This window comes from Castor canadensis, chromosome 7, assembly GCF_047511655.1.
Source record: "Castor canadensis chromosome 7, mCasCan1.hap1v2, whole genome shotgun sequence".
In the NCBI taxonomy this organism is placed as follows: Eukaryota; Metazoa; Chordata; class Mammalia; order Rodentia; family Castoridae; genus Castor; species Castor canadensis.
Genome location: NC_133392.1, coordinates 124,828,727 through 124,841,095, shown reverse-complemented (window position 1 = coordinate 124,841,095; position 12,369 = coordinate 124,828,727). Strand labels below are relative to the sequence as shown.

The 12,369-nt window shown below is 40.9% G+C and overlaps 1 protein-coding gene across 4 annotated transcripts in view; it reads right to left on the bottom strand.

Moving 5' to 3' along the window:
• The window catches only part of Agbl4 (AGBL carboxypeptidase 4), a 1,287,504-nt gene that overhangs the window by 129,170 nt on the left and 1,145,965 nt on the right, over positions 1-12,369 (bottom strand). For all 4 annotated transcript variants that reach the window (XM_074080185.1, XM_074080183.1, XM_074080187.1 and 1 more), the window contains exon 7: positions 2,102-2,191. In XM_074080185.1, the coding sequence (XP_073936286.1) occupies positions 2,102-2,191 (90 nt within the window). The remainder of the gene's footprint in view (positions 1-2,101; positions 2,192-12,369) is intronic.

Here is a 12,369-nt window from a genome sequence, read left to right as displayed (position 1 = left end):
CCCAGGAGGAATGAGAAAGGTTACTGCAAGGACAGTGTATGGAGAGGGAGTATAAAGTGAGAATGCTAATGAGTCAGCTGCAGCCACTGGAGCCCAGCCATGCCTCAGACAAGCTGCTGGGCTTTGGACAAGTCACTTCCTCTCCCTGAAACTCAGTCATCTCAGCTGAAAAATAGAGGGAGGCAATCATGCCCAACCACAGCACAGAAAAAGTAGGAACTGGGAAAATGAAACACATATTTATTTGCACAGTGCTTGATAGTTTGCAAAGCAGATTACCTGCTTCATCTTCTCAGGTTCCCATGGGGACAGAGGTGGCATCTGTGGAGGGCCTGCTGCATGCCAGGCACAGGATTGGGTGTTGGGTTTACATTCATCTCATGCCAGCTTCCTAACAGCTTTCCTGGATAGCATTGTTATCCTAATTTTACATTTGAGGAAACTAAAGCCACCCCAGGGTTGTCTGTTTCCAAATTTCTAGACACTTCCACTGTAGTGGACAGTACACAGCTGTCCTCAAGTCAAATAACCTTCATAGGCTTTTCATATCCCTCAACCTCATGGTCATCTTAAAATTGAAATGAGATAAATGATTTCAGTTTTCTCATATGTAAAAATACAGTTCCTGTGACATGAGAAATTAATATCATTAAAATAAATTAATAAAACTAATTAATTAAAATACATAGTGTGCTTAAAACAGTACTTGGGAAATATATCAAATATTTTCATGTATAATACAATCACTAGGTGGGTACAAATGAAAACATACTGGCAAGAATATGGGACAGTAGGAACTCAAACATTGCAGGTGGCAGTGCAAAAGTGTATGTTTTGGAGAGAAATTTGGAAATATGTAGTAAAGTGGATGCACATATCTTATGGCCCAGGAATTACATTCCCATGGTATACATCCTAGGAAAGAATTTTCACATGTGCACAAGGTAGATGCATAAAAATGTTTGTAAGTGCATATTGGTAAGAAAAGTATACCGTAAACGATGTAATTATCCATTAACAGTCCAGTAGGTAAATATTGAGTTGTAGCCAGACATGGAATATAATAAATACAGTGGAAAAAAGCTAGTGAATAACTATATTAACCAACATAGATACTGAACATAAAGCAAGTCTCAATGCATGCAAAATGATGGAATTCTTATTATAGTTCAAAAACAAGAGAAACTTTAAAAACCCACTATTTAGAAATGTTTACATACATAGTAAAACTATTAAGAAAGATTAAGAATGACAAAACACAAAATTCAAGCTGATGGTTATCTTTGGGGCAAAGTAGGAAGGAGGACAAAGAACTGGAATTGATAATATTGTGCTTCTTAAATTGATGGATACCTGAGCATTCATTATATTATCATTTGTATCCTATTTATTGAATGTATATTTCTGACTATAGCTGACTAATTAAATACTTATTTTATTTGGATTAAATGTTTACAAATAAGTTTTAAAAGCAATTATAAAGCAATATACTTGAGCAGAGAAATTGTCTTATTTGCATTTGGTTTTCTGATACCAAGCATGCCTTTTTGTTCATAGTAGGCATTTCAAAAGTTGTTCATTGGGCTGGAGGTGTGGCTCAAGTGGCAGAGCACCTTCCTAGCAAGCACAAGGCCTGAGTTCAAACCCCAGTACTGCCAAAAAAAGGTTATTTGTGAAGTGAATGAACAAATGAGTAAATAGATATTTTTCAGTCTTTATTTTCCCATTTCACAGCCCTTCTACCAATAGACACATTGAGCTGGGGCTAGATTTCTTATTGTTGTAAACTGTTGAAGACGAGTAAAGCTGAGAACTGTAGTTGACTCTATGGTCTATCCTCAGTGGAGCACATTGAGAGAATTTCACTCAGCCCCATCTGTTCATTTATCCATCCATCCATTCATCTATCCATCCATAGATGTCTCTAGTCAATAAGCATTTATTGAGACAAAACATAGTAGAGATCAAGTGTACCTTCTTTAAAGAAGTGAAGTAAATTGCTATCCAAGATAATGACGCTGTATGTGACTACACTGTCCCAGAGGTCATCACAGTGCCCCAGTTGGATGTAAGAGCATTTTATATGCAATTTTAAACTCACCTTGGCACACAAACGAAGAGGGAGTTTCCCCTGGATGGACTCGTCCTGTGATGAATACTACCTTCTGCTCTGCCCCTTCCCGAAGATTGTCTGGAAGATAAAATGGAAGAAGGTCACCAGGAGGGCAAGGAAAGCTGACACTAGGGATTGGTATGTAGGAGGGAGGTAGATGAGCTGGATGTTTTACATTTGTCTCTTAAATCATTGTGTTAGAAACATTAAGGCCTAGTCAATGCTAACCAATTAAATTATGTCTCTAGCTACTCAATATTAAAAGACTACATTCCCTTTTCTTGGTGCTACTTAGCATATTATATTAATATACAATATTTGCAATCATCTGAGGAAGTCGCATGAGTGAAGTTGAATTCCCAAAGCCACCGACTGTGACCCTAGACAGTTGTGCATCTTTCTGAGTTTCAATGTTCTACTCAATAAACCAGGATAATGATATCTGCTTCATAAGGTTGTTGTGATGATTAAACAAGCTTATACATAGCATGGTACTCAACAAACATCTATTCAATTATGGAGTAAAGAAGGCATGTATTTATGTCAATAGTAATAGTAGCAGCTGCCATTTAATCAACCCCTTTGTGTCAGACACACACACATATATATATATATTTATAATCCTTATAGCAACATGTAGTTGATACTCCTTCTATAGGGGCAGAAACTGAGCTCAGAGAGAGTATATATTTGTTCAAGGTCACATAGCTAATAGGTATTGGCAGAAACTGAGATTCAAACCCAAGTTCTTGTCTGGAGGTAATGAAGTAACAGGGACTAGATTTCCTTCTACCTTAAGCAACTAGAAAATTAAACAAAATATACAACACAACTACTTTCAGACATTGGACAAGAGGCATTACAAGATCATCCATGAGAAAGGGGAAGCAAATAAGATATGCCCTATATGCCCTTGCATTTTGCCTGATGGTCCATTATAGACCAAAGAGCAGGGAGCAGGTATCCTGAGCAAAATGTGGAAACCTCACTGAGATTCAAGTTCAGCAGGTGACAGTTGTGGGAAATCTCTGTGAATTCCAGAGGAGGGAGCTCTGTAGAAAAAGAATTTCAGAAGTCTGTAAAGGATTCTTCTTGAGTCTTTGTTAGATCATCCTAAGATGTGCATGCATAGGGTGAATCTTCATGCTGTAGCTCAGGTCTTGAATGTCCCCCAAAGGCCTGTGTGTTGAAGGCTTGGCCCATGTCATTATGGGAGGTGGTGGAACCATTAGGAGGTGGTAGAAGGTAGAGCCTAGTACAAGTAAGTTAGGTCATGGGGTTATACCCTTGAAGGAGATATCAGGACCCTAGCCCCTCTTTTTCTTTCTTTGTCATGTGGTAAGCAGTTTCCTCTGTCATATGCTCCCACCATGATATACTGTGCTTCCATAGGTCCAAAAGCAACAGTGCCAAGTTACCATGGACTGAAACCTCTAATACCATAAATCAAAATAAACATTTCTCCCTTATAAATTGTTTATCTCAGGTATTTTGTCACAGTGGCAGAAAGCTGACTAACACATACCATTATGTTAGGGAAAAATGGCCAGGAACTGCACACTTCCCAGGAGTTACACAGGTCTGGGAACCATTTGAATTATTAGTACCAAAGCAGAAGTCCTTGTTGACCACTTGAGAAGAATGATAACTCAGAAAGGCCATATCTTAATTGGTGCCAAAACTGCCCTACACATACATTAAAAAGGCTTTAAACCAATCTCAAAAAGAATCAAATTGAATAAAAGAATTTTAACTGCTGCTATAAGAAAGCTCAACTATCTTTAAAGGAAGACAGCAAAATCCAGACACACAACAATGTACAATTTGCAATATCCAGCATCTAATAAAAATTATTAGATATGTAGATATGCCAGATCAGAACCCAAGCTCTTTCTGCCACTACAGGAGTTTTGCCAGTATAATAAAGTTCAGCTATTACACAAAAAAATCAGTAGTCAAGAGTGACATTGCTAAAAAAGATGAATCAGGGAAAGGGTGCTTAGTCACGAACAGAAGAAGAATTGGAACAATCTCAAGGAAATTTAGGAAGAAACACTGAGAAGAATTGGTTAAAGAAACCAATCTATGTTAGATTATCTGGAGAGAGAGAGTGTAGAAAAAGTTATCAGACTTTTTCCTTCTAAAATGCAGGTGACAAATAATTTTGAATGTGGTTCATTATTCCAACAGTTGCACCAATGACAGAGACTAAAGAAAAAAAAGTTAACTTCATTAATCAATGTGCTAAAGGCTTGAGATTTGTTTGGTTCATTGGGGGTATCGGAGTCACCGCTTCCACTGAAAAGCAACAAGAAATATAATGGGACCAAAATATGTAAGAACTCATCCTGTGCTCAGCTCTATGGTAGGCACCTTTAGGAATAAACAGGGACAAAGAAGGCTTACCACTCTGAAGAACTTTTTGGTTTTAAAAGAGGAGTTAATCACCTTAACATTTCCCAGACTGAATACAAGCTACTGAAAGGAGAATCAACATCTATGTGTGTGTCTCTAATGTATTTCCCAGGATCCTATATGGAGCAGGTATTCGGGAACTAGCTGTAAGGAAAAATACTTGTATAGGTCATACTTTATAAAGAAGTTTAGACACCTATTATTTAATCTTCATATGCTTTGGTGAGGGAGACAGTGCTAATCCCATTTTCCAGGTGAGGGAACTGAGGCCCAAGGTCATGCAGCTAGTAATCAAGCCCTGGCTCCCAGCCAGTGTCTCCTTCGCTATCCTATCTGTCTCCTTCTGGGTCCACTAACAACATTGTAAGATACCACATCTGCCTCATTTCTACCTACAATGGGCCCAAAATAGTTTGAATTCATTCTTTATCGCTGATGGAAATTGAGCTTCTGTCTTAGTATTTATATTATTTTTTCACTTAAAAAATTACCAAGCCTTTTTAAAACACAGTACCTAATTCTGACCCCATGTATGCCAGCAGTCCAGAAATGATAAATGGAATTGCTGAGGCCCTCAGTGAAGGCAAACTTTATGAATGTCTCCCTTGACCCAGTATCAACTCAATTGAATTCAGCATTTCTGCTGACCATAGGGAAATGCAAAATGGGCATTCTATTTGCACACTAATTTTACTGAGCCCCAGTGTCTTCATAAAATGATAACACAGGGCTAATAAAAATCAAGCATCTCAGGTGCTAATATAAGCAAATGTTGATGCAGGCAGGTAACAAATTGCTTTGTCATTTAGGAGGCCATAAAAGACCATTATAATCATCTTTATGCAAAATGGATGAGTTGCCTTTGCTTAGCTTTTAGCTTTCATTTGCAAAATCAATTTAAGGTAATGTAGCAGCTCGGAGATGGTGTGACATGGGACCACCTCCAGCCCCCTCCTATCACCAAATCCCCAGACTCCATGCAAAGCCAATTAAACATATTCTTGATGGAGGCAGCAGGGGTGAAGAAGGAAGTACACTTGAACAAAGCTAGGATGGAACAGAATGCAAACAATGAGACCAACAGCAACCCATAATGCATGGTAAAACTGGAGAGCTCATGGAGGTTGACAAGTTCAAGGGTACAAGATCATACTCGAATGGGTCTGAATCAGCCACATCAGGATGCCCAGTTAAAGTAAAGGTGTAAGTCAAACATCTTTGTGTAGCACCCCAACCCATATGTGCACACATGAACGAATGCACAAACACACACACACATGCACAAATACATACAGGTACCCCTTTGTCATTATGTTCCTCTATCACACACTATTTCCTAACTAATAAAATGTTTACTGAAGACCTATTAAGTGGCCGGGTACTATTATATTCTTCATTTTACAGAAAACGAAGGCCAAGAGAGATTCAGTGACTTGCCTTAATTCTCATAGATAATGATGCCAAAGCCAGAGTCCCAACTCAGGCAGAAACTGTGCTCTTAATCTCTTCTTTACACTATGAAGGAGGACAATAACATTGTTCTATTATGATAGCAATTAAGTAATATTCATTAAATGTTTATTCTGTGCCAGACACTTTACGTGCATGATTTCACTTAATTCTCACAGTAACCCAATGAAACATCTTTCCATTACTATACTATTCCTAACCCTCTTTTATAGATTAGGAAACAGATCCAGAAACATTAACTGACTTGCCTAAACTTGCACAAGGAGCCAGGAATAAACCTAGGTCTTAAGAATCTCTAATTTATGCTCTTATCATTGTGTCATATTGACTCTTAGAGATTAATTAGAGTCCCTGTGGTGGTTTTAAAATTATGTTCACCAATTCTTTGTTAATCTTCTATTTCAAGATGTAGAAATTTAGTTTCTGTCCCACCTGGCCAGGGCTCATCACTCTTTCTTTTGTGGTGTCTATACTTTCATTTTCCTTTCAATAAAACTCTACTATGGCTTTGCAAAAATAAATAGATAAATAAAAGGGACTGATTAACTTCCCTTCTCTTCTATGTGGGCTGGGTTTAGAGGATCTGCTTCTAACAAATGGCATACTATGAAAGTGATGATACAATATTTCTGAAATTGAGCTATAAAATAGACTGAGGGCTTGGGCTATGCTTGTTCTTTCTTGAATCACTCACTTTTGGGGGAGCCAACTACCATGTCATGAAGACACTCAGGTAGCCTATGAAAAGGCCCATTTGATGAGGAACTGAAGTACCCAGAAAATAGCCAAGATGAACTGGCATCTGCCGAAGCCAAAAGGGGTCCTCCAATCCCAGATGACTACAGTCCTGGCCCAGTCCTTCAGCAAGAACTACCAGTGAGGCACTCCCACATGCCTGACCCACAGAAACTGAGACATAATAATAAACGTCTGTTATTTTAAGATAATAAATTCTAGAATAACTTGTTAGACAGCAATATACAACTGGTAGGTGTCTCCCAGGATATAAATTTATTTCCCATTGTTGATATGTAGAATCTAAGTAAATTTGCATCTTATCTATTGATGTTAACTTTGAATAAGGACGAAAGTCATAATCTTGGTCTTTCATGAAGTGTCAGAGAAAAGCCTTGATCCATGTGGTCAATTACCTATGGATCAGTGACTGATTGGGTATTGGGAGATGTGAAGAGGCTCCAAAGAGTACTAGCTGTGCCTTCTGAGGGCAAAAATCTCCCAGTTCACTGTCAGTTTTGTTTCACTCTCTGTTGACCATAACTATGACAATAACTTGTAATGAATGAGATGCTAATATGAAGAATGGGATAGTGTACTGGGAGAGGAATGTGGAATGTTAAAATGGGAGGATTTTTTGTGTGTGTGTGATACTTGGGGTTGAACTCAGGGCCTCACTTAAGCCATGTCCCCATCCCTTTGTGCTGTAGTTATTTTTCATATTGAGTCTTGCTTTATGCCTGGGGTAGACTGAACCACAATCCTCACGTTTATCCCTCATAGCTGGGATGACAGGCCCAGCTTTTACTGATTGATATGGTGTCTCATGAACTTTTGCCAAGGCTGGTGTCAAATCTCAAACTATGATTCTCCTGATCTCTTCCTCCCAAGTAGCTATGATTACAGGCATGAGACATCATGCCCAGAGAGGACTCTTTTTTCATCCCTAAGCCTTTTTTTTTTTTTTAATTGACTTCATGACCCTTGAAGGCATTATAAAGTCAAGAAAATGCCCTCCTACTGGTTTTAAACCAGTTGCAATCATTTCTCCACTTCTCCAGGGCCCAAACTGCTACCAAACAGGGAAAATAAGAAATCCTGGCGGCCATAACAGCATGGTTGACTGGTGTCTGTAGGTGTGTTCAGAACTAGAACTGCACAGATGCTGGTCTCCACCTAGCCATCACTGTTGTCCTTCTAAAACATGCATGGAGGCATGCCACTTTGTCTGCTTAAAACTCTTCAATGGCTCTCTGTTGTTCTCAGCTCAAGCCCAGCCTCTTTAGCCTGGATCCCCATCTCTGGCAGCTGGTGACCACATATCTGCCCTGTCTCTTCCACAGGCCCTGGCCTCAGCTTACTCCAGGCTGTCTCCCAGACATGACATGTTCTCTCACACCTCCACACTGAGCACTCATTTTCCTCCCTGCCTGGAATGCCAGCCCCCATTTTATCTATTTTGATTCCTCCTACTCAGACTCCAAGACTCGGATGTGCCTGCTCTGAAAAGGAAAGGAGGAAATTCATGTTTACCTGGGACTTGTCCTAAGGTCTTGCCTAGTGTTAATGCTGGGTTTATCTGATTTCATCAACACAAAACACTGTCATGCTGAAGGTAATGTGAGGATATCACTTTGTCAATTGTGATAACAAAGAGGGAATACGTGCTGTGGTTTACAGTAAGGACATGATCAAGGTACAGAATTTCTTGTATATAATTTTATGAGAAAATACAGGTCTAGGAGGAATCAATTGAGCTTTCTTGGAGGACATAGAGAACTAGTGTATGTATGGGTAGACATGCAGTTAATGCAATCCAAGATATTCATCCATGCAACCTGGAAGCTGAATCCAACAGGAAGGAAGAGCTGGATGGAGACCATGTAGAAGATTCTTCCCTCTGTTTCTTCTGTTCTTGGAGGGGGCAAAATGGAAAACCTACTGATTTTTCTGGTCTATGAGGTCTTGGTCAAATTGTTTACCCATTCTAGTTCACAAGATAAACCTTAAACAAGAAACTTTTTGTCCCAGGCATATGGCTTCACCTATAGTAGCATATACTGTTTGTTGAATGACAAGCACAGAAATGGGGTTCCTGGGTCTCAGCACCCCACTGATGTCTCAGTTGGATAATTCTGTGGGCACTGAGCTGTGTGGTACAGGATGTTAGCAGTATTCCTAGCCTCTCCACTAGATGCCAGTAATACCCCTGCCCCAGTTATGACAATCAAAACTGTCTTAGACATTGCTGAATGCCCCAAGGCTCTTCAGCAGCAAAATAGCCCCTGAAGGAGAACCACTCCCCTATGTGAACATTGTTACTCAGACATACCTTGTTACTACATTCTCAAGCAAACCTTCACCTTCCTATGCATTTTTTTTCACCCTAACTCCTCCAAAACCCTCTCCAGGAGTCTTCACCATCTCCTAAACTCACAGTTCACTATGGGGATACCTCATTTAGTTATAAATCATTTTCTGCCTTGTTCAGGCTAGACAAGAAGCCTCAACTCAGGTCTCTTCTACCCAATAGGACCCAGGATCTGTCCTCTAGAGCCTCCAGGCCATCTTGAGAGGGGAGCGGTGTTGGCACAGTTTATTTTCTTTCCCATTTCTTAGGCTTCCTGCCCCACATTATTCTCCCCAGCTACATGAATTCAGATTTTCCAAGGCCTAAAACGTCATCATGCTGCAGGGTCAGGGACTGCATGTTCTACCCTTTATACTCTGTGATAAGAACAGGAGTAACCCCTGCAAGGAGTATGCTCATGATAAAGAAATGTGTTTGATGAGAAATGAAACATCGATTCTGAAATTTCAGGTCTTAAGGGCAGGAGGTTTTTAGTGTACCTCAAATGTCTTCACAAATTAATATCTTAATAGGTCTTAGGACATTTAAAAACTGTTCCTTTGCTTTAAAAAATAGGTCTTTGACTTGCAGAAGATTCACAGGGGCTATCAGAATGGCAAAGCAGGTAAGGTCTCCGAGAAGAATATCCTCACTGTGAAGATGAAGGGCAGAGGTCCAGACAGGTAAAGCATTTTGGCCTAGGCAAGGTTGGACAGGTCTGGATTCCAGAGCACAGAATTCCAAGGTCCACACAACCTCTGCTCTCTGCATTGGGCTCCAAGGGGCATGGTCCATGCAATCTGGTGCCTAAAAAGTGCCCAGTGCATGCCTGCCCTTCAGAGAAGAGAAGGAAAGCCAAAAAGGAACAGGCCTGAGACAAAGGTGGCTTAGGCGAGCTGAGGAGCAGCACTGAGCCTACAAGAGTGCCCCACTGGCTGCAGGGCTGCCACAATAGGCCTGGCAGCAGGCAGGCAGGTTAATAGTGGTAGGGAAGGGGGTGTTCCTGACACTGTCTTTTTTGAGAACTCCAGAAAGTCAGGACCAGAGCTACCTGCTCAGAATATTAGGGCCCTTGAGGCACATACTCAGAGACTTGAGAGTCATAAGCAGGAACTTTCTAGGGTTGATCTCAAGGATGCTCTTGAGAGGCTTGAGTTAACCAGGATGTGGACAGCCTCAACAGTAACTTTAATCAATCTCATGAGGAGCTCTGGGCTGGGAGGGCCTTTCCTAGTTGCTGAGGAGGCAAAGGAGCTGGCTCTGTGTCCTACATTAGGGATACTGGACTTGGGCAGGGGTGGAACCTCTGTCAAGGTTATGTGATCGGCCCAAGAAGAAACTCAGCTGTGAGCTTTCAGCCACCAACACTCCTGGGCATTGGAACTTGGTCCTGAATGGAGATGTAGACACTGCACATGTATGTGCTGTTACAGTTTGTAGCTGCAACAATTGTGGAGAATAGGACAGAGATGAGGCCCCAAAGATAAGGAGGCTGAGGGTGATGAACTTTCTTTTTCCATTAAGTTCAGCACACATTTTCTAATGCTGACCTCATGCCAAACTTTGAGCTGGTCCCTAAGGACATGGAAAGGAATGAGAGACTGTCCCTGCCATCAAGGAGCCCAAAGACAAATGGAGGAGGAAGGTCATGCTTGGCTATGAGCGTATGATCTTGAACTCTAGAGTCAGACAGAAGGCAGAGTTTAATCTAAGTCTTGTCACATATACTTATGTGTCCTTGAGCCCTGGGATCTTTTGTCATCTGCAAAATGAAGATAATAACACTATCAACTTCACAGATATCTTGTATTAAATAAGATAATCCATCAGGTCTCTATTCAAAACTGGTGCCTGATACACGGAGGGCACTTTGTCCAATCGCCTCATCTTACAGGTACAGAAACTGGAGTCACTAGACTGTAAGTGGAAGGACGGCCATGACTTTAATTTCTTACAAAGTGTGTTTCTAGTAACTAGCACACAGGTGCTCAGTAAGTTTTTGTGGAATAACATAGAGTATCTTTTGCCTTGAGGTTAAATGAGTCATCAGGTAGCACTGAGTGCCCAGAATTTACCCAACATGTGTGGGGCCTTGTAATCCACCCCACCCCTCCCAGAAACCAGGAATTCCTCACCAGGTTTAGTTGCAGACTTATTAGCAAATGCAAATTGAATTACTTACTTACTCAGTGCCCTTTTGCAGCAAGGACAACAAAAACAGTTTCCCCAGGAAAAGGAGCCAGGAGAGGTGAAAGCTGGGATGAAAGTCGAAGACAATACATTCTAATCAAACTTGATAAATATGTAAATTAAAGCAGCTATACAATTGGCCTTGACAAATGACTTCTTCATAATGGATCTTTCCACAGTGAAAGGTGAGTTCAGCCTGCCTATTAGTTACAATAAGAGCCCTCTCTTGCTTTCCTGGCAATGCAGGAGGTTGGGGAAAGGGCCACTGGGATGCTCCAAAGCAGAACAGGGAAGTAATCCTTCTTTACTAGATGTGATTTATTCAGCATCTGCTAGATGCTAGGCACAGCTGCCATCAGCCTTGCAAGAGAAGTGAGGCTTCCTGTCTCTTGAATGGAAGAGGGAGATAAGGGCCAGATTCACCTGACTCCAAACCTCCATGCCAAAGCAACCTATTGTCAAGGAACAGAAATTCGGTCCCTTCAATGGTATTATTGCCACCTGAGGGTCTCATCAACTCAAAGTTTTATGGTTTTTCTCTCCCCTCCCTGGACCTGGTAGATGGAGAAGGTTAGAGAAGATCAGTTCCTTAAGATGCTGTGCAGCTCCAAAGGACCCCTTCCCTATGCCTTTATTTATCTGGTTTTCCATCTTTCACATAAGCTGTTGGAGTCATACCAGCTGAAGGCCCAGACCTCAGGAGGCACAAGCGGGTGGTCAGATTGCAGATTTTTCTGCACTAGACCATTGTGTTTTTAAGCCCCTACATTTTTGGTTGGGGAAAGTTGTGTGTCAATAATGAGCCAGAGTAATTGCTATGAAATTGAAGGTATCAGTGGGTTCAAATATGACTGTTGGGTGAGAGGTGCCCAAAGAGGAACAGGTTTTGAGCAGTGCTGTTCTTTATACACACTATTACCAAGTCTCACCAGCCTTATGAGAACTGTACTATGAGGCTGAATTGCCTAGGACCACCCACCCAGGTGCAAGAGTTAGCACTAAAATTTATACCCAGTTTTTCAATCTATCTTCAGAGACCAGTCCTTCTTCAATACTCCCAAGAGAAAAAGTTCATTCCCTGTCTATACTAAATAAA